Source organism: Oncorhynchus keta, chromosome 26 (assembly GCF_023373465.1).
Source record: "Oncorhynchus keta strain PuntledgeMale-10-30-2019 chromosome 26, Oket_V2, whole genome shotgun sequence".
Lineage (NCBI taxonomy): Eukaryota > Metazoa > Chordata > Actinopteri > Salmoniformes > Salmonidae > Oncorhynchus > Oncorhynchus keta.
Window position 1 is genome coordinate 45,090,380 of NC_068446.1, and position 22,815 is coordinate 45,113,194.

General features: G+C 36.6%; 1 protein-coding gene across 2 annotated transcripts in view; it reads left to right on the forward strand.

Annotated features, from left to right (window-relative positions):
• The window catches only part of LOC118380570 (CD151 antigen-like), a 48,716-nt gene that overhangs the window by 15,672 nt on the left and 10,229 nt on the right, over window positions 1-22,815 (forward strand). The window contains exons 3-8 of one of the 2 annotated variants that reach the window (XM_052481078.1): window positions 889-1,080; window positions 6,078-6,152; window positions 7,844-7,864; window positions 10,771-10,875; window positions 19,311-19,466; window positions 19,600-19,686. In XM_052481078.1, coding sequence (XP_052337038.1) covers window positions 889-1,080; window positions 6,078-6,152; window positions 7,844-7,864; window positions 10,771-10,875; window positions 19,311-19,466; window positions 19,600-19,686 — 636 coding nt within the window. The remainder of the gene's footprint in view (window positions 1-888; window positions 1,081-6,077; window positions 6,153-7,843; window positions 7,865-10,770; window positions 10,876-19,310; window positions 19,467-19,599; window positions 19,687-22,815) is intronic. The other variant, XM_052481079.1, reaches the window with a different exon arrangement.

Here is a 22,815-nt window from a genome sequence, read left to right on the forward strand (position 1 = left end):
GCTAGGAATCTACTAGTTATCATCTGATTGGTGCTAGGAATCTACAAGTTATCATTTGATTGGTGCTAGGAATCCACTAGTTATCATTTGATTGGTGCTAGGAATCCACTAGTTATCATTTGATTGGTGCTAGGAATCCACTAGTTATCATCTGATTGGTGCTAGGAATCTACTAGTTATCATCTGATTGGTGCTAGGAATCCACTAGTTATCATTTGATTGGTGCTAGGAATCCACTAGTTATCATTTGATTGGTGCTAGGAATCTACTAGTTATCATTTGATTGGTGCTAGGAATCCACTAGTTATCATTTGATTGGTGCTAGGAATCTACTAGTTATCATTTGATTGGTGCTAGGAATCCACTAGTTATCATTTGATTGGTGCTAGGAATCTACTAGTTATCATTTGATTGGTGCTAGGAATCCACTAGTTATCATTTGATTGGTGCTAGGAATCCACTAGTTATCATCTGATTGGTGCTAGGAATCTACTAGTTATCATCTGATTGGTGCTAGGAATCCACTAGTTATCATTTGATTGGTGCTAGGAATCCACTAGTTATCATCTGATTGGTGCTAGGAATCTACTAGTTATCATTTGATTGGTGCTAGGAATCCACTAGTTATCATCTGATTGGTGCTAGGAATCTACTAGTTATCATGCTATTGAACATTGTCTGTGTTCTGAATTGAAATCATTTAATTTAATGGAATTGATTTGAAAGGGAATTGAATTGAGTGGTTTTGAATTCCACTGCTGTGTGTGTGTGTGTGTGTGTGTGTGTGTGTGTGTGTGTGTGTGTGTGTGTGTGTGTGTGTGTGTGTGTGTGTGTGTGTGTGTGTGTGTGTGTGTGTGTGTGTGTGTGTGTGTGTGTGTCCTCTTTCAGCTGGCAGGTGGAGTGGTGATGGCGGTGGGGGTGTGGACCCTCGTAGAGAAGAGTGACTACATCAGCCTCCTCAACTCCACCTTCTACTCTGCCTCTGCCTACATCCTCATAGCTGCCGGGGCTATCGTTGTCTTCACTGGGATCGTAGGCTGCTGTGCCACCCTCAAGGAGATGAGGAGTCTGCTAATAGTGGTGATCCTCCAATCAATCAATCAACCCATAAATCAACCAATCAATCAACCAATCCTCCAATCAATCAACCAATCAATCAATCAACCAATCAATCCATTTACAAAGCCCTATATCAAATCAGCAGTTGTGACACACTCTAACACACGATATCAATGAAACGTAATGGTACACATCCACACTGGTTTTACCTTATAAACATATACCGGAAATGACATTCACACAGCTTCTTCTACACCCTCGGAAACACCCTTTACTTTCAGATCAAAATGATATTAATATAAACATTCAAATCCGTTCGCATATAAACTCCTGTCATTTAAACACACAAATAAAATGTATTTTTCAGAGGCAGAAGAAAGGGGTAATAGATGTACACTACCGTTCAAAAGTTTGGAAAATATCCTTGCTTTTTGAAAGAAAAGCACTTTTTTTTTTGTCCATTTAAAATTAACATCAAATTTATCAGAAATACAATGTAGACATTGTTAATGTTGTAAATTACTATGGTAACGGCTGATTTTTTTTAATGGTATATCTACGTAAAGAGGCCCATTATCAGAAACCATCACTCCTGTGTTCCAATGGCACGTTAGCTAATCCAAGTAATGACATTTTGTGGCCACTAGCTGGCGATCATATAGCTTAAAGCCATTTACTAACCATAGGGAACCCATTTATTTTATCCAAAGAAAGAAGACAATGCTCAGATAAGTGGCTGATTTCTCTGAAAAACATAGTAATCCCCAACCAGTTGACTACTTTAAAATGGTGGAATCTCTCAATGGCAATGTCCTTGCCGAAACAGGTTTATATGCACCTAGACTCCTCTATCTACCTCTATGATATCAACAGAACCAGACGAAAATACACTGTCTGAAATGCACGTGTCATAAATATCACGCAGAATAATGCCGTGTGTGTATCTTTAAGAGATACGGAGTCACGAGAGAGGAATGGCATCACCGGTATGGTGGTTGGAGAGACACAGCGAGAAGAGGTGGTGAGAGGAGGGGCTATAGAGTTTAGATACGGAGCATGAGTCACCAGAGAGGAATGAGGGGCATCACTGGTATGGTGGTTGGAGAGACAGAGCGAGAGTGGGGAGAAGAGGTGGAGAGTGAGGAGAGGAGGGGCTATAGAGGAGAGAGGAATGAGGGGCATCACTGGTATGGTGGTTGGAGAGACAGAGCGAGAGTGGGGAGAAGAGGTGGAGAGTGAGGAGAGGAGGGGCTATAGAGGAGAGAGGAATGAGGGGTATCACCAGTATGGTGGTTGGAGAGACAGAGCGAGAGTGGGGAGAAGAGGTGGAGAGTGAGGAGAGGAGGGGCTATAGAGGAGAGAGGAATGAGGGGTATCACCAGTATGGTGGTTGGAGAGACAGAGCGAGAGTGGGGAGAAGAGGTGGAGAGTGAGGAGAGGAGGGGCTATAGAGGAGAGAGGAATGAGGGGTATCACCAGTATGATGGTTGGAGAGACAGAGAATGAGAAGAGGTGGGGAGAGAAGGGGCTATAGAGGAGAGAAGGGGCTATAGGGGAGAGAAGGGGCTATAGAGGAGAGAAGGGGCTATAGAGGAGAGAAGGGGCTATAGAGGAGAGAAGGGGCTATAGAGGAGAGAAGGGGCTATAGAGGAGAGAGGAATGAGGGGTATCACCAGTATGATGGTTGGAGAGACAGAGAATGAGAAGAGGTGGGGAGAGAAGGGGCTATAGAGGAGAGAAGGGGCTATAGAGGAGAGAAGGGGCTATAGAGGAGAGAGGAATGAGGGGTATCACCAGTATGATGGTTGGAGAGACAGAGAATGAGAAGAGGTGGGGAGAGAAGGGGCTATAGAGGAGAGAAGGGGCTATAGAGGAGAGAAGGGGCTATAGAGGAGAGAAGGGGCTATAGAGGAGAGAAGGGGCTATAGAGGAGAGAAGGGGCTATAGAGGACAGAAGGGGCTATAGAGGACAGAAGGGGCTATAGAGGAGAGAAGGGGCTATAGAGGAGAGAAGGGGCTATAGAGGAGAGAAGGGGCTATAGAGGAGAGAGGGGGCTATAGAGGAGAGAAGGGGCTATAGAGGAGAGAAGGGGCTATAGAGGAGAGAAGGGGCTATAGAGGAGAGAAGGGGCTATAGAGGAGAGAAGGGGCTATAGAGGAGAGAAGGGGCTATAGAGGAGAGAAGGGGCTATAGAGGAGAGAAGGGGCTATAGAGGAGAGAAGGGGCTATAGAGGAGAGAAGGGGCTATAGAGGAGAGAAGGGGCTATAGAGGAGAGAAGGGGCTATAGAGGAGAGAAGGGGCTATAGAGGAGAGAAGGGGCTATAGAGGAGAGAAGGGGCTATAGAGGAGAGAAGGGGCTATAGAGGAGAGAAGGGGCTATAGAGGAGAGAAGGGGCTATAGAGGAGAGAAGGGGCTATAGAGGAGAGAAGGGGCTATAGAGGAGAGAAGGGGCTATAGAGGAGAGAAGGGGCTATAGAGGAGAGAGGGCTTTGCTTTGCAATGTAAACATGTTTCCCATGTCCGTAAAGTCCCTTAAATGTAATTGAATTGAAATTGAGAGGGGAGAGGAGGGACAAAAGGGAGAGAGATAGAGAGACAGCAACACAATTAGACCCGACCAAATCATGAGAAAACAAAAATATAATTACTTGACACATTGGAAAGAATTAACAAAAAGACTCAGTGAGCACAGCCTTGCTATTGAGAAAGGCCACCGTAGACAGACATGGCTCTCAAGAGAAGACAGGCTATGTGCTCACTGCCCACAAAATGAGGTGGAAACTGAGCTGCACATCCTAACCTCCTGCCCAATGTATGACCATATTAGAGAGACATATTTCCCTCAGATTACACAGATCCACAAAGAAGAGAGAGAGGGTGGAGAGGGTTATAGAGGAGAGAGAGAGAGAGGGGGAGAGAGAGAGGGGGAGAGGGTTAGAGGAGAGGGAGAGAGAGAGGGAGAGAGAGAGGGGGGAGAGGGTTAGAGGAGAGGGAGAGAGAGAGGGGGGAGAGGGTTAGAGGAGAGGAGAGGAGAGGGAGAGAGATAGGTGGGGAGAGGGTTAGAGGAGAGAGAGGGGGTGGGAAGAGGGGGAGAGAGGGGAGGAGAGGGTTGGAGGGGAGGGAGAAAGATAGAGAGATAATATTACAATCTTGAAACTTTATGGAAAGATTAGGAGGAATTGTAATCGCAATAAAAAGGCACACGCTCACTTACTGTATGACCTTACTACACTCAGATATTGGCACATGAAGTTGTTTTCAACCTCAGCTCACTACAGTCTGTTTTATATTAGGAGGGAATGTTTTTTTGTCCTCCCCATACTTCACAGTATTTCTTCCTGCCACTCTCTCTCTCTCTCTCTCTCTCTCTCTCTCTCTCTCTCTCTCTCTCTCTCTCTCTCTCTCTCTCTCTCTCTCTCTCTCTCTCTGTACTCAAATCAAATCAAATTGATTTATATAGCCCTTCGTACATCAGCTGATATCTCAAAGTGCTGTACAGAAACCCAGCCTAAAACCCCAAACAGCAAGCAATGCAGGTGTAGAAGCACTCTCTCTCTCTCTCTCTCTCTCTCTCTCTCTCTCTCTCTCTCTCTCTCTCTCTCTCTCTCTCTCTCTCTCTCTCTCTCTCTCTCTCAATTCAATTCAATTCAATTCAGTTCAATTCAAGGACTTTATTGGCATGGGAAACATGTGTTAACATTGCCAAAGCAAGTGAGGTAGACAACATACAAAGTGAATATATAAAGTGAAAAAATTAACAGTAAACATTACACATACAGAAGTTTCAAAACAGTAAAGACATTACAAATGTCATATTATATATTATACAGTGTTTTAACAATGTACAAATGGTTAAAGGACACAAGATAAAATAAATGAGCATAAATATGGGTTGTATTTCTCTCTCTCTCTGTTCTCTCTCTCTCTGTTCTCACTCTCTCTCTGTTCTCTCTCTCTCTCTGTTCTCACTCTCTCTCTGTTCTCTCTCTCTCTGTTCTCTCTCTCTCTCTGTTCTCTCTCTCTCTGTTCTCTCTCTCTCTGTTCTCTCTCTCTGTTCTCTCTCTCTCTCTGTTCTCTCTCTCTCTCTGTTCTCTCTCTCTCTCTGTTCTCTCTCTCTCTCTCTGTTCTCTCTCTCTCTGTTCTCTCTCTCTCTCTGTTCTCTCTCTCTCTCTGTTCTCTCTCTGTTCTCTCTCTCTCTGTTCTCTCTCTCTCTCTTCTCTCTCTCTCTCTGTTCTCACTCTCTCTCTGTTCTCTCTTCTCTCTCTCTCTCTCTCTCTGTTCTCACTCTCTCTCTGTTCTCTCTCTCTCTCTCTGTTCTCTCTCTCTGTTCTCTCTCTCTCTCTGTTCTCTCTCTCTCTGTTCTCTCTCTGTTCTCTCTCTGTTCTCTCTCTGTTCTCTCTCTCTCTCTCTCTCTCTCTCTCTCTCTCTCTCTCTCTCTCTCTCTCTCTCGCTGTACTCTCTCTGTTCACTCTCTCTCTGTTCACTCTCTCTCTGTTCTCTCCCTCTCATTTCTCTCTCTCTGTTCTCTCTCTCTCTCTCGTTCTCTCTCTCTCTGTTCTCTCTCTCTGTTCTCTCTCTCTCTCTGTCTCTCTCTCTCTCTTCTCTCTCTCTCTCTCTCTCTCTCTCTCTCTCTCTCTCTCTCTCTTCTCTCTCTCTCTCTGTTCTCTCTCTCTCTCTCTCTCTCTCTCTCTCTCTCTCTCTCTCTCTCTCTCTCTCTCTCTCTCTCTCTCTCTCTCTCCTCTCGCTGTACTCTCTCTCTCTGTCTCTCTCTCTTCTCTCTCTCTGTTCTCTCTCTGTTCTCTCTGTCTCTCTCTGTTCTCTCTCTTCTCTCTCTCTCTGTTCTCTCTCTCTCTCTCTCTCTCTCTCTCTCTCTCTCCTCTCTCTCTCTGTTCACTCTCTCTCTGTTCACTCTCTCTCTCTCTCTTCTCTCTCTCTCTCTCTCTGTTCTCTCTCTCTGTTCTCTCTCTCTCTGCTCTCTCTCTCTCTCTCTCTCTCTCTCTCTCTCTCTCCCACAGTATTTCTTCCTGCTACTCTGTATCTTCTTGCTGGAGATTGTAGCTGGAGTCCTGGCCTATATCCAGTATCAGGAGGTATGTACAGACCAGCGTTTCCCAAACTTGGCCCCGGGGACCCAAGGGATGCACATTTTTTATTTTTGTTTTGCACTACCACTACAAAGTTGATTCAAATGATGAACTCATCATCAAGCTTGATTCTTTGATTCAGCTGTGTAGAGCTGAAAACAACAATGTCCACCCGTTGGGGCTGGACCCGAGTTTGAGAAACGCTGTCTTATACTATATTAACGAGACCTGGGTTCAAATACTATTTGAACTTGCCTGTCCTAATGGTATCGATAGAAAAGTCCCCCTAAACACCTGGCAAGCTAAAGCACATTCTGAAAGTATCCAAAAGATGTCAAATAGTATTTGAACCCAGGTCTACACATTACAAAAAAAAAATGTACTAGTTACACATAGCTGCTGCAACCCGGCCGTGTACCAAACGGCACCCTATTCCTTACGTAGTGCACTACTGTTAAACAGAGCCCTATGGGCGTGTGGCCAAAAAGTAGTGCACTATACAGTTGATAGGGTGCTATTTAGGGATGCTGGATGGGCCTATATCCAGTGTTAGGAGGTCCTAGAATACCGTGTTCTCCTCAGACATGCCAGGAATTCTGGTTGGCATCACCTGACCTGACCTGGGTTCAAATGTTATTTAAAATCCTTCATATATTTTTAGCGTTTGCTTTAGCCTGCGTGGAGAGCCAGGTTGACCCCGGGGGAGGACTTTTCTTTCAGTTTCATCACAGGTTCTGTTCCCAGAGTATTTGAACGCAGGTTGGAATTACCAGACTCACTACTCTACTAGATGTTTTGTTTCGTTCTCGGGGAAACAGTTTTGTTGAGGTTTATACCGTAACATTTAAAACGAATTCCCATTCAACATGTGGGCTACTCTGTGACTTGTTACAGTTGATTCCTGACATGCACAGCGCCGTTTATAGATACACGATTAGTCATAGTTATGTCATGTAGGATAAAGTTACATCCATCCTTGTGTATTATTTAGTTTATCAGACTAGTAAACCTACTGTATTCTTAGTTAATTCAGTCACTGACACAAACCACGTTCTGGTATGATCTAAAATGTTCTTGTATGATCTAAAACGTTCCGGTATGATCTAAAACTTTCCAGTATGATCTAAAACGTTCTGGTATGACCTAAAACGTTCTGGTATGATCTAAAACGTTCTGGTATGACCTAAAACGTTCTGGTATGACCTAAAACGTTCTGGTATGACCTAAAACGTTCTGGTATGATCTAAAACGTTCTGGTATGACCTAAAACGTTCTGGTATGACCTAAAACGTTCTGGTATGACCTAAAACGTTCTGGTATGATCTAAAACGTTCTGGTATGATCTAAAACGTTATGTTATGACCTAAAACGTTCTTTTATGACCTAAAACGTTCTTTTATGACCTAAAACGTTCTGGTATGATCTAGAACGTTCTGGTATGACCTAAAACATTCTTCTACTATATTAAACCTTCTTGTATTTCCTAAAACGTTATTATAATAACTATTACAATCAAATAATATCTCCTGAATATTTGATTTATTTATTCAACCTTTATTTATTCCTGAATAACACACATCTTCCTGCATGTCCACAATCGTTTCCTGTTTGCTCCTCTGCATACATTCATCCCTGTTTTCCATCTTTTTCAAATTCCTACTTTTCTTTCTTCTTCTGTGGTTTTCATCCCCGTCCAGTGTTTCCCTTTCTGCCAGCAGGTAATTATCCTCCTGTTGGATATCTTCCTTTCTATCAAACTCTGTGTCTCTGATCTCACTGTTCAGAATATTCTTCTACTGTTATTTCTGATCCAATCACATCATCCTTACTGTTGTATGAAAAATAAACATACAGTACCAGTCAAAAGTTTTGGACACACCTCCTCATTCAAGGGTTTTTCTTTCTTTCTTTTTTACTACGTTCTACATCGTAGAATAACAGTGAAGACGTCAACACTATGAAATAATAACACGTATGGGAATCATGTAGTAATCAAAAAAGTGGTGTGGTTTCTTTGCAGCAATTCGACCATGATTCACGCAGTCTCCTCTGAACAGTCGATGTTGAGATGTGTCTGTTACTTGAACTCTGTGAAGCATTTATTTGGGCTGCAATTTCTGAGGCTGGTAACTCTCTAATGAACTTATCCTCTGCAGCAGAGATAACTCCGGGTCTTCCTTTCCTGTGGCGGTCCTCATGAGAGACAGTTTCATCATAGTGCTTGATGTTTTTTTGCGACTGTACCTGAAAAAACGTTCAAAGTTCTTGACATTTTCCATATTGACGGACCTTCATGACTTAAAGTAATGGGCTGTCGTTTCTCTTTGCTTGATTTGAGCTGTTCTTGCCATAACATGGACATAATTTAATAAGATGTCACAACCCAACTGATTGGTTCAAACACATTAAGAAGGAATGAAATTCCACAAATGAACTTTTAACAAGGCACACCTGTTAATTGAAATGCATTCCAGGTGACTACCTCATGAATCTGGTTGAGAGAATACCAAGAGTGTGCAAAGCTGTCAAGGCAAAGGGGTGGCTACTTTGAAGAATCTCAAATATACAATATATTTTTGATTGAACACGTTTTTGGTTACTACATGATTCCATATGTTTTATTTCATAGTGTTGATGTCTTCACTATTATTCTACAATGTTGAAAATAGTCAAAATGTAGAAAAACCCTGGAATGAGTAAGTGTGTCCAAACTTTGGACTGGGACTGAATAACTGTACATCTGGGCCTTTGTTCAAATACCAGGGTTGGGGTCAATTCTAATTAATGAACGTGAAGGCAAAATATAGATTTCCGCCTAAATATTCAAAATGAATACACAATAACTGGTAATGCTGCATAGGTATAGAACGGTCTGGAATTCACCTTTCTGTTAAAAAAAATATAGTTATAAATTGATGAGGTGTACTCATCTTTGAGGATACACGCTCAAGTACATTAGTACAAATATTTTGAAAATGTATGCATTTTTTAAAAACATTTATTTTTCCTATTCAACAAAAGGCGATAGGGTTTGAAATGAATTAAATGCTTTATAAATATAGTAACAATCAAAATGATAAATTACTTACTATAAGATTTCACCTTTCTTATAACTGTAAAATATATTTTATTGTACTGTACATTATTAGCACAATTTTCAAAGAACTGACGACAGATGCCAAACGTCCTCTGAGTGAGTCAGAGGCACCATTCAAATGTGAGTCGCTACAGCTTTAAGCTCAAATTCCTTTTTTCTGTCTGTGACCAAGATAAAGTAGTCTTCTTTCAATTCTACCAAATGATTTATTATATTTCCTGTTGAGAGTTATGAATCCATCCGAGAACATCATAGCGAGATGATCTTGCTATTGTTGAATCCACTAGACTCTCCATTTCACATGCTCTGATCAGGGCCGGCTCTAGCCTTTTAGGGGGCTCCCCACCTCACTGCAAAACATGTTAGTGGCCCCCCTCTTGCCACAAGAAATATATATATATATATATATGTGTGTGTGTATATAAGTTCATTTCCTGCAATTTTTCAAATATTGCCATTGGGGCAAAGGTAACTTTTTGTAATTTTATAACTTTTATGCAATTCTACTCATTTTGCCATGGGGTGGAGATAAATCTTTGCTTTTTTAAAGCTAATTCCCAACAATTCTACTCATTTTGCCATGGGGTGGAGATAAATCTTTGCTTTTTTAAAGCTAATTCCCAACAATTCTATACATTTTGCTGTGACCATGTTTATATATACTTTGGTTTGGGGCCTCCTAGTGGCCGGAGTCCCTAAAGACAGCTTACGGTCACTTATGCCTGGAGCCGGCCCTGGTGCTATTGCAAGCGCAACTACCAGGTTCACAGGCACAGGAAATCATTCCTTTGTCTGGATAGGCCAGAAAATGTGACGTGTCACTCCCTATGCAAATGTACGATTTCCTGTGTCTGTGACCCTCACAGCTGTGCTTGCAATAGCGCAGGTGAATCGGGATAACCAGTGCTTTTAGGGAGTGTAAAGCAATTGATGTTGCGCTCACAAAGCGCGCTGTACAAAGAAATATCGGTTGGATCTGGTCCAGTTGGAACTGGTTTTCATTCGATTTATTTATCAGTTTTATTTAATTTTAACTAGGCAAGTCAGTTAAAAGAACAAATTCTTATTTACAATGACCGACTACCAAAATGCAAAAGGCCTCCTTAGGGGACTGGGATTCAACATTTTAAATAAATAAAACATAAATATAGGACAAAGCACACATCACGACAAGAGAGACAGGTAGCAACACAACATGGTAGCAACACAACATGGTAGCAACACAACATGACAACACAACATGTAGCAACACAACATGGTAGCAACACAACATGACAACACAACATGGTAGCAACACAACATGGTAGCAACACAACATGGTAGCAACACAACATGGTAGCAACACAACATAAAGAGAGACCTAAGACAATATTTATTGAGAAATGTTGAATTACTGAATTCGATTCTAATTGACCCCAACCCTGTCGAACCCTGTCCATCCTCCTTTACAGTTGCACGACTGTCTCAGTGTTGGTAAGTTGTAGATTTCCTAGATTGTCATTGGCTCCTGTGTATGTCTCTACACAGCTGGATAAGGAGCTGCAACACAACCTGAAGGAGACCATGGTTCAGAAATACCAGCAGTCGGGAGAGGAGAGCATCACCAGTGCAGTGGACAAACTGCAGCAGGAGGTACATGAATGACAGAAGCTTCCTGTAAATACTGTTCCAACCACCATGTTTCATTCAGATAGAGGTCGTGGTTTAGGCTGCTTGGTTTGGAGTGCATATTGTAACGAATCAGACGTTGATAAGACAGATAACTCCTCCCCCTTTCTTGGAGCAGGGGTTACTGGCGCATCACATTAAATACATCACATTATATACATCACATTAAATACATCACATTATATACATCACATTAAATACATCACATTATATACATCACATTAAATACATCACATTATATACATCACATTATATACATCACATTATATACATCACATTAAATACATCACATTATATACATCACATTATATACATCACATTATATACATCACATTAAATACATCACATTATATACATCACATTAAATTAAATACATCACATTATATACATCACATTATATACATCACATTATATACATCACATTAAATACATCACATTATATACATCACATTAAATACATCACATTATATACATCACATTATATACATCACATTATATTATATACATCACATTATATACATCACATTATATACATCACATTAAATACATCACATTATATACATCACATTAAATACATCACATTAAATACATCACATTATATACATCACATTATATACATCACATTATATACATCACATTATATACATCACATTATATACATCACATTATATACATCACATTAAATACATCACATTATATACATCACATTATATACATCACATTAAATACATCACATTATATACATCACATTATATACATCACATTATATACATCACATTAAATACATCACATTAAATACATCACATTATATACATCACATTATATACATCACATTATATACATCACATTAAATACATCACATTATATACATCACATTAAATACATCACATTATATACATCACATTATATACATCACATTATATACATCACATTATATACATCACATCACATTATATACATCACATTATATACATCACATTAAATACATCACATTAAATACATCACATTATATACATCACATTATATACATCACATTATATATATTATATACATCACATTATATACATATATACATCACATTATATACATCACATCACATAAATACATCACATTATATACATCACATTATATACATCACATTATATACATCACATTATATACATCATATACATCATTATATATTATATTATATTACATCACATTATATTATATATACATCACATTATATACATCACATTATATACATCACATTATATACATCACATTAATATACATCACATTATATACATCACATTATATACATCACATTAAATACATCACATTAAATACATCACATTAAATACATCACATCATCATTAAATACATCACATTATATACATCACATTATATACATCACATTATATACATCACATTATATATATACATCACATTATATTATATACATCACATTATATACATCACATTATATATCACATCACATTAAATACATCACATTAAACATCACATTATATACATCATTATATACATCACATTATATACATCACATTAAATACATCACATTATATACATCACATTATATACATCACATTATATACATCACATTAAATACATCACATTATATACATCACATTAAATACATCACATTATATACATCACATTATATACATCATTATATACATCACATTATATACATCACATTAAATACATCACATTATATACATCACATTATATATATACATCACATTATATACATCACATTATATATATACATCACATTATATACATCACATTATATACATCACATTATATACATCACATTATATACATCATTATATACATCACATTATATACATCACATTATATACATCACATTATATACATCACATTATATATCATCATTAAATACATCACATTAAATACATCATTAAATACATCACATTATATACATCACATTATATACATCACATTAAATACATCACATTAAATACATCACATTAAATACATCACATTAAATACATCACATTATATACATCACATCATCATTAAATACATCACATTATATACATCACATTATATACATCACATTAAATACATCACATTATATACATCACATTATATACATCACATTAAATACATCACATTATATACATCACATTATATACATCACATTATATACATCACATTAAATACATCACATTATATACATCACATTAAATACATCACATTATATTATATACATCACATTATATACATCACATTATATACATCACATTATATACATCACATTAAATACATCACATTATATACATCACATTATATACATCACATTAAATTAAATACATCACATTATATACATCACATTAAATACATCACATTATATACATCACATTATATACATCACATTATATACATCACATTAAATACATCACATTAAATACATCACATTAAATACATCACATTAAATACATCACATTATATACATCACATTATATACATCACATTAAATACATCACATTATATACATCACATTATATACATCACATTATATACATCACATTATATACATCACATTATATACATCACATTATATACATCACATTATATACATCACATTATATACATCACATTAAATACATCACATTATATACATCACATTAAATACATCACATTAAATACATCACATTAAATACATCACATTAAATACATCACATTAAATACATCACATTATATACATCACATTAAATACATCACATTATATACATCACATTATATACATCACATTAATACATCACATCACATTATATACATCACATTATATACATCACATTAAATACATCACATTATATACATCACATTAAATACATCACATTATATACATCACATTATATACATCACATTATATACATCACATTATATACATCACATTATATACATCACATTAAATACATCACATTATATTATATACATCACATTATATACATCACATTAAATACATCACATTATATACATCACATTAAATACATCACATTAAATACATCACATTAAATACATCACATTAAATACATCACATTATATACATCACATTAAATACATCACATTATATACATCACATTAAATACATCACATTATATACATCACATTAAATACATCACATTAAATACATCACATTAAATACATCACATTAAATACATCACATTATATACATCACATTATATACATCACATTATATACATCACATTATATACATCACATTATATACATCACATTATATACATCACATTATATACATCACATTAAATACATCACATTATATACATCACATTATATACATCACATTATATACATCACATTAAATACATCACATTATATTAAATACATCACATTAAATCACATCATCATTATATACATCACATTAAATACATCACATTATATACATCACATTAAATACATTATATACATCACATTATATACATCACATTATATTAAATACATCACATTATATACATCACATTAAATACATCACATTATATACATCACATTATATACATCACATTATATACATCACATTATATACATCACATTATATACATCACATTAAATACATCACATTATATACATCACATTAAATACATCACATTATATACATCACATTATATACATCACATTATATACATCACATTATATACATCACATTAAATACATCACATTAAATACATCACATTATATACATCACATTATATACATCACATTAAATACATCACATTATATACATCACATTATATACATCACATTATATACATCACATTATATTATATACATCACATTATATACATCACATTAAATACATCACATTATATACATCACATTAAATACATCACATTATATACATCACATTATATTATATACATCACATTAAATTATATACATCACATTATATACATCACATTATATACATCACATTATATACATCATTAAATACATCACATTAAATACATCACATTAGATACATCACATTATATACATCACATTAAATACATCACATTAAATACATCACATTATATACATCACATTATATACATCACATTATATTATATACATCACATTATATACATCACATTATATACATCACATTATATACATCACATTATATACATCACATTAAATACATCACATTAAATACATCACATTAAATACATCACATTATATACATCACATTATATACATCACATTATATACATTATATACATCACATTATATACATCACATTAAATACATCACATTATATACATCACATTATATACATCACATTAAATACATCACATTATATACATCACATTATATACATCACATTATATACATCACATTATATACATCACATTATATACATCACATTATATACATCACATTATATTATATACATCACATTATATACATCACATTATATACATCACATTATATACATCACATTATATACATCACATTATATACATCACATTATATACATCACATTATATACATCACATTATATACATCACATTATATACATCACATTATATACATCACATTATATACATCACATTATATACATCACATTATATACATCACATTATATACATCACATTATATACATCACATTATATTATATACATCACATTATATACATCACATTAAATACATCACATTATATACATCACATTATATACATCACATTATATACATCACATTATATACATCACATTATATACATCACATTATATACATCACATTATATACATCACATTATATACATCACATCACATTATATACATCACATTATATACATCACATTATATACATCACATTATATACATCACATTATATACATCACATTATATACATCACATTATATACATCACATTATATACATCACATTATATTATATACATCACATTATATACATCACATTAAATACATCACATTATATTATATACATCACATTATATACATTATATTAAATACATCACATTAAATACATCACATTATATACATCACATTATATTAAATACATCACATTATATACATCACATTAAATACATCACATTATATACATCACATTATATTATATACATCACATTATATACATCACATTATATACATCACATTATATACATCACATTATATACATCACATTATATACATCACATTATATACATCACATTAAATACATCACATTATATACATCACATTAAATACATCACATTATATACATCACATTAAATACATCACATTAAATACATCACATTAAATACATCACATTAAATTAAATACATCACATTAAATACGCTTATATACCGTGCATTCAGAAATTATTCAGACCCCTTGACCTTTTCCACATTTTGTGAAGATACAGCCTTATCTAAAATGGATTAAATAAAAACATTTCCTCGTCAATCTACACACAATACCCGATAATGACAAAGCGAAAACAGGTTCTTAGAATTTTTTACAAATGTATTAAGAACATACCTCATTTACATAAGTATTCAGACCCTTTGCTATGAGACTCAAAATTGAGCTCGGGTGCATCCTGTTTCAATTGATCATCAGTGATATGTTTATACAACTGGATTGGAGTCCACCTGTGGTAAATTCAATTGATTGGACATGATTTGGAAAGACACACAGCGGTCTATATAAAGGTCCCCACGGCTGACAGTTCATGTCAGAGCAAAAACCAAGCAATGAGGTCAAAGGCAGTGTCCTTGGAGCTCCGAGACAGGATTGTGTCGAGGCACAGATCTGGGGAAGGGTACCAACATTTTTTTGCAGCATTGAAGGTCCCCAAGAACACAATGGCCTCCATCATTTTTAAATGGAAGAAGTTTGGGACCACCTAGACTCTTCCTAGAGCTGGCTGCGCGGCAAAACTGAACAATCGAGGAGAAGGGCTTTGGTCAGAGAGGTGACCAAAAACCAGATGGTCACTCTGACAGAGCTCCAGAGTTCCTCTGTGGAGATGGAAGAACCTTCCAGAAGGACAACCATCTCTGCAACACTCCACCAATCAGGCCTTTATGGTATAGTGGCCAGATGGAAGCCATAGGTGTCTAGATGGAATTTGAATTTGTATTTTTGGACTGAGATGTACTGTCAGGGCCCAGGTCTGACAGAATCTGTGCAGAAGATCTTGGTGCTGCTGTAGGCCTTCCTTGGTTGGTGACAGAAGCACCAGATCATCATCAGCAAACAGTAGACATTTGGCTTCAGATTCTAATAGGGTGAGGCCGGGTGCTGCAGACTGTTCTAGTGCTCTCGCCCATTCGAAGGTATCTATGTTTGGTATTTTATTAGGATCCCCATTAGCTGTTGCAAAAGCAGCAGCTACTCCTCCCGGGGTCCACACAGAACATGAAACATGAAACATAATACAGAACATCAATAGACAAAAACAGCTTTTAAGGACAGAACTACATTTTTAAAAAGGTACACGTAGCCTCCATATCAATACACACAAATTATCCAGGTCAAATAGAGGAGAGGCGTTGTGCCGCGAGGTGTTGCTTTATCTGGGTTTTTTTCAAACCAGGTTTGCTGTTTTTTTTAGCAATATGAGATGGAAGGAAGTTCCACACAATAAGGGCTCTATATAATACTGTACTCTATATAATACTGTACTCTATATAATACTGTACTCTATATATAATACTGTACTCTATATATAATACTGTACTCTATATAATACTGTACTCTATATAATACTGTACTCTATATAATACTGTACACTATAATACTGTACTCTATATAATACTGTACACTATATAATACTGTACTCTATATAATACTGTACTCTATATAATACTGTACTCTATATATAATACTGTACTCTATATAATACTGTACTCTATATAATATTGTACTCTATATATAATACTGTACACTATATAATACTGTACTCTATATAATACTGTACACTATATAATACTGTACTCTATATAATACTGTACTCTATATAATACTGTACACTATATAATACTGTACTCTATATAATACTGTACTCTATATAATACTGTACACTATATAATACTGTACTCTATATAATACTGTACTCTATATAATACTGTACACTATATAATACTGTATTCTATATAATACTGTACTCTATATAATACTGTACACTATATAATACTGTACTCTATATGATACTGTATTCTATATAATACTGTACTCTATATAATACTGTACACTTTTTGAAATTGTTCTAGATTTGGGGACTATGAAACGACCCCTGGTGGCATGTCAGGTGGGATAAGTGTGTGTGTCAGAGCTGTGTGGAGGTTGACTATGCAAACAATTTGGGATTTTCAACACATTAATGTTTCTTATAAAAAGAAGAAGTGATGCAGTCAGTCTCTCCTCAACTCTTAGCGAAGAGAGACTGGAATGCATAGTATTAATATCAGCCCTCTGATTACAATAAAGAGAAGAAAGTGCCGCTCTGTTCTGGACCAGCTGCAGCTTAACTAGGTCTTTCCTTGCAGCACTGGACCACATGACTGGACAATAATCAAGATTAGACCAAACTAGAACTTGCTTTGTGGAGTGTGGCGTCAAAAAAGCAGGACATCTCTTTATTACAGCTAGACGCCTCCCCATCTTTACAACCATTGGATCTATATGTTTTGACAATGACAGTTTACAATCTAAGGTAACGGCAAGTAATTTAGTCTCCTCAACTTGATCAACAGCCACACAATTCATTACCAGATTCAGCTGAGGTCTAGAACTTAAGGAATGATTTGTACTAAATACAATGCTCTTAGTTTTAGAGATGTTCAGGACCAGTTTATTACTGGCCACCCATTCCAAAACAGACTGCAACTCTTTGTTAAGGGTTTCAGTGACTTCATTAGCTGTGGTTGCTGATGGGTATATGGTTGAATCATCAGCAAACATGGACACACATGCTTTGTTTAATGCCAGTGGCAGGCCATTAGTGAAAATAGAAAAGAGTTGAGGGCCTAGAGAGCTGCCCTGCGGTACACCACACTTTACATGTTTGACATTAGAGAAGCTTCCATTAAAGAAAACCCTTTGAGTTCTATTAGAGAGATAGCTCTGAATCCACGACATGGCAGAGGTTGAAAAGCCGTAGCACTTAAGTTTTTTTCAACAGGTAAATGGTCAATAATATCAAAGGCTGCACTGAAATCTAACAGTACAGCTCCCACAATCTTCTTATTATCAATTTTTCTTTCAACCAATCATCAGTCATTTGTGTCAGTGCAGTACATGTTGATTAAATCCAGTTTTGTGGATTGGAGTGATTAGTCCTTTGTTCCAAACATCTCTCTCTCTCTCTCTCTCTCTCTCTCTCTCTCTCTCTCTCTCTCTCTCTCTCTCTCTCTCTCTCTCTCTCTCAGTTTAAGTGTTGTGGTAGTAACAGCTCGTCAGACTGGTCAGACAGTGTGTGGATCCTGACACCTAGCAACGAGAGACTGGTCCCAGACAGCTGCTGCAAGACACCCAGTAACCTCTGTGGCCGCAGAGACCACCCCTCTAATATCTACAAGGTGGAGGTGAGTAAGGCCACACACACACACACATCCTACAGTACATATCAAACAATAGACAATAAGGTAATGTGTATAATTCCTGATAGTTGCCGATTGTTCAAGATGAAATGAGTGTCCTCCTCCTCTCTCTCTTTAGGGAGGGTGCATCACTAAGCTGGAGACCTTCATTCTGAGCCAACTGCAGATCCTGGGAGCAGTGGCGATCGGCATCGCCTTCCTCCAGGTGAAGTCCTAGAAACTTACCACGCGTTAATGTAGACATGGGGGAACTTAGTGATATTAATGTAGACTTGAGGGAACTTAGTAGTGTTAATGTAGACATGGGGGAACTTAGTGATATTAATGTAGACTTGGGGTAACATTCATGTAGACTTGAGGGAACTTAGTGATATTATTCATGTTAATGTCGACTTGGGGGACCTTAGTGATGTTAATGTAGACATGGGGGACCTTAGTGATGTTAATGTAGACTTGGGGGACCTTAGTGATGTTAATGTAGACATGGGGGACCTTAGTGATGTTAATGTAGACTTGGGGGACCTTAGTGATGTTAATGTAGACTTGAGGGAACTTAGTGATATTATTCATGTTAATGTCGACTTGGGGGACCTTAGTGATGTTAATGTAGACTTGGGGGACCTTAGTGATGTTAATGTAGACTTGGGGGACCTTAGTGATGTTAATGTAGACATGGGGGACCTTAGTGATGTTAATGTAGACTTGGGGGACCTTAGTAACATTATTCATATTGTTTAACTGAGAAACAGTCTAAGGTTATGTGAAGTACTATTAATGTGAATAATAAACTCAGCAAAAAAAGAAAAGTCCCTTTTTCAGGACCCTGTCTTTCAAAGCTAATTCGTAAAAATCAAAATAACTTCACAGATCTTCATTGTAAAGGGGTTAAACACTGTTTCCCATTGCTTGTTCAAGGAACCATAAACAATCAATGAACATGCACCTGTGGAACGGTCGTTAAGACACTAATTACGGTCACAGTTATGAAAACTTAGGACACTAAAGAGGCCTTTCTACTGACTCTGAAAAACACAAAGAAAGATGCCCAGGGTCCCTGCTCATCTGCGTGAACGTGCCTTAGGCATGCTGCAATGAGGCATGAGGACTGCAGATGTGGCCAGGACAATAAATTGCAATGTCTGAAATGTGAGATCCCTAATACAGCGCTACAGAGAGACAGGACGGACAGCTGATCGTCCTCGCAGTGGCAGACCACGTGTAACAACACCTGCACAGGATCAGTACATCCAAACATCACACCGGCGGGACAGGTACAGGATGGCAACAAAAACTGCCCGGGTTAAACCAGGAACGCACAATCCCTCTATCAGTAATCAGACTGTCCGCAATAGGCTGAGAAAGGCTGGACTGAGGGCTTGTTGTAAGGCAGGTTATCACCAGACATCACTGGCAACAACGTCGCCTATGGGCACAAACCCACCATCGCTGGACCAGACAGGACTGGCAAAAAGTGCTCTTCACTGACGAGTCGCAGTTTTGTCTCACCGGGGGTGGTCGGATTTGCATTTATCGTTGAAGGAATGAGTGTTACACCGAGGCCTGTACTCTGTGCCGGGATCGATTTGGAGGTGGAGGGTCCTGGGGTGGTGTGTCACAGCATCATCGGACTGAGCTTGTTGTCATTGCAGGCAATAACGTTGTGCGTTACAGGGAAGACATCCCCCTCCCTCATGTGGTACCCTTCCTGCAGGCTCATCCTGACATGACCCTCCAGCATGACAATGCCACCAGCCATACTGCTCGTTCTGTGCGTGATTTCCTGCAAGACAGGAATGTCAGTGTTCTGCCATGGCCAGCAAAGAGCCCGGATCTCAATCCCATTGAGCACTTCTGGGACCTGTTGGACCGGAGAGTGAGGACTAGGGCCATTCCCCCCAGAAATATCCGGGAACTTGCAGGTAGTGGGGTAACATCTCACAGCAAGAACTGGCAAATCTGGTGAAGTCCATGAGCAGTACTTAATGCAGCTGGTGGCCACACCAAATATTGACTGTTACTTTTGATTTTGACCCCCCTTTGTTCAGGGACATATTATTCCATTTCTGTTAGTCACATGTCTGTGGAACTTGTTCGGTTTATGTCTCAGTTGTTGAATCTTGTTATGTTCATACAAATATTTACACATGTTAAGTTTGCTGAAAATAAACGCAGTTGACAGTGAGAGGACGTTTCTCTTTTTGCTGAGTTTATATTTGGATTGGTTTACTACAAGTTTACTATGTTTACTACAATGTAACTACTATGCACTTCTATATTTAGTTTAGTTTAGTACGTGTACTACTATAACTACTGTGTACTTCTATATTTAGTTTAGTTTACTACGTGTACTACTATAACTACTGTGTACTTCTATATTTCGTTTACTACGTGTACTACTATAACTACTGTGTACTTCTATATTTAGTTTACTACGTGTACTACTATAACTACTGTGTACTTCTATATTTAGTTTACTATGTGTACTACTATAACTACTGTGTACTTCTATATTTAGTTTAGTTTACTATGTGTACTACTATAACTACTGTGTACTTCTATATTTAGTGTACTATGTGTACTACTATAACTACTGTGCACTTCTATATTTAGTTTAGTTTACTACGTGTACTACTACAACTACTGTGTACTTCTATATTTAGTTTACTATGTGTACTACTATAACTACTGTGTACTTCTATATTTAGTTTAGTTTACTACGTGTACTACTATAACTACTGTGTACTTCTATATTTAGTTTAGTTTATTACGTGTACTACTATAACTACTGTGCACTTCTATATTTAGTTTAGTTTACTACGTGTACTACTATAACTACTGTGTACTTCTATATTTAGTTTAGTTTACTACGTGTACTACTATAACTACTGTGCACTTCTATATTTAGTTTAGTTTACTACGTGTACTACTATAACTACTGTGCACTTCTATATTTAGTTTAGTTTACTACGTGTACTACTATAACTACTGTGTACTTCTATATTTAGTTTACTACGTGTACTACTATAACTACTGTGTACTTCTATATTTAGTTTAGTTTACTACGTGTACTACTATAACTACTGTGCGCTTCTATATTTAGTTTAGTTTACTACGTGTACTACTACAACTACTGTGCACTTCTATATTTAGTTTACTACGTGTACTACTATAACTACTGTGTACTTCTATATTTAGTTTACTACGTGTACTACTATAACTACTGTGTACTTCTATATTTAGTTTAGTTTACTACGTGTACTACTACAACTACTCTGCACTTCTATATTTAGTTTAGTTTACTACGTGTACTACTATAACTACTGTGCACTTCTAT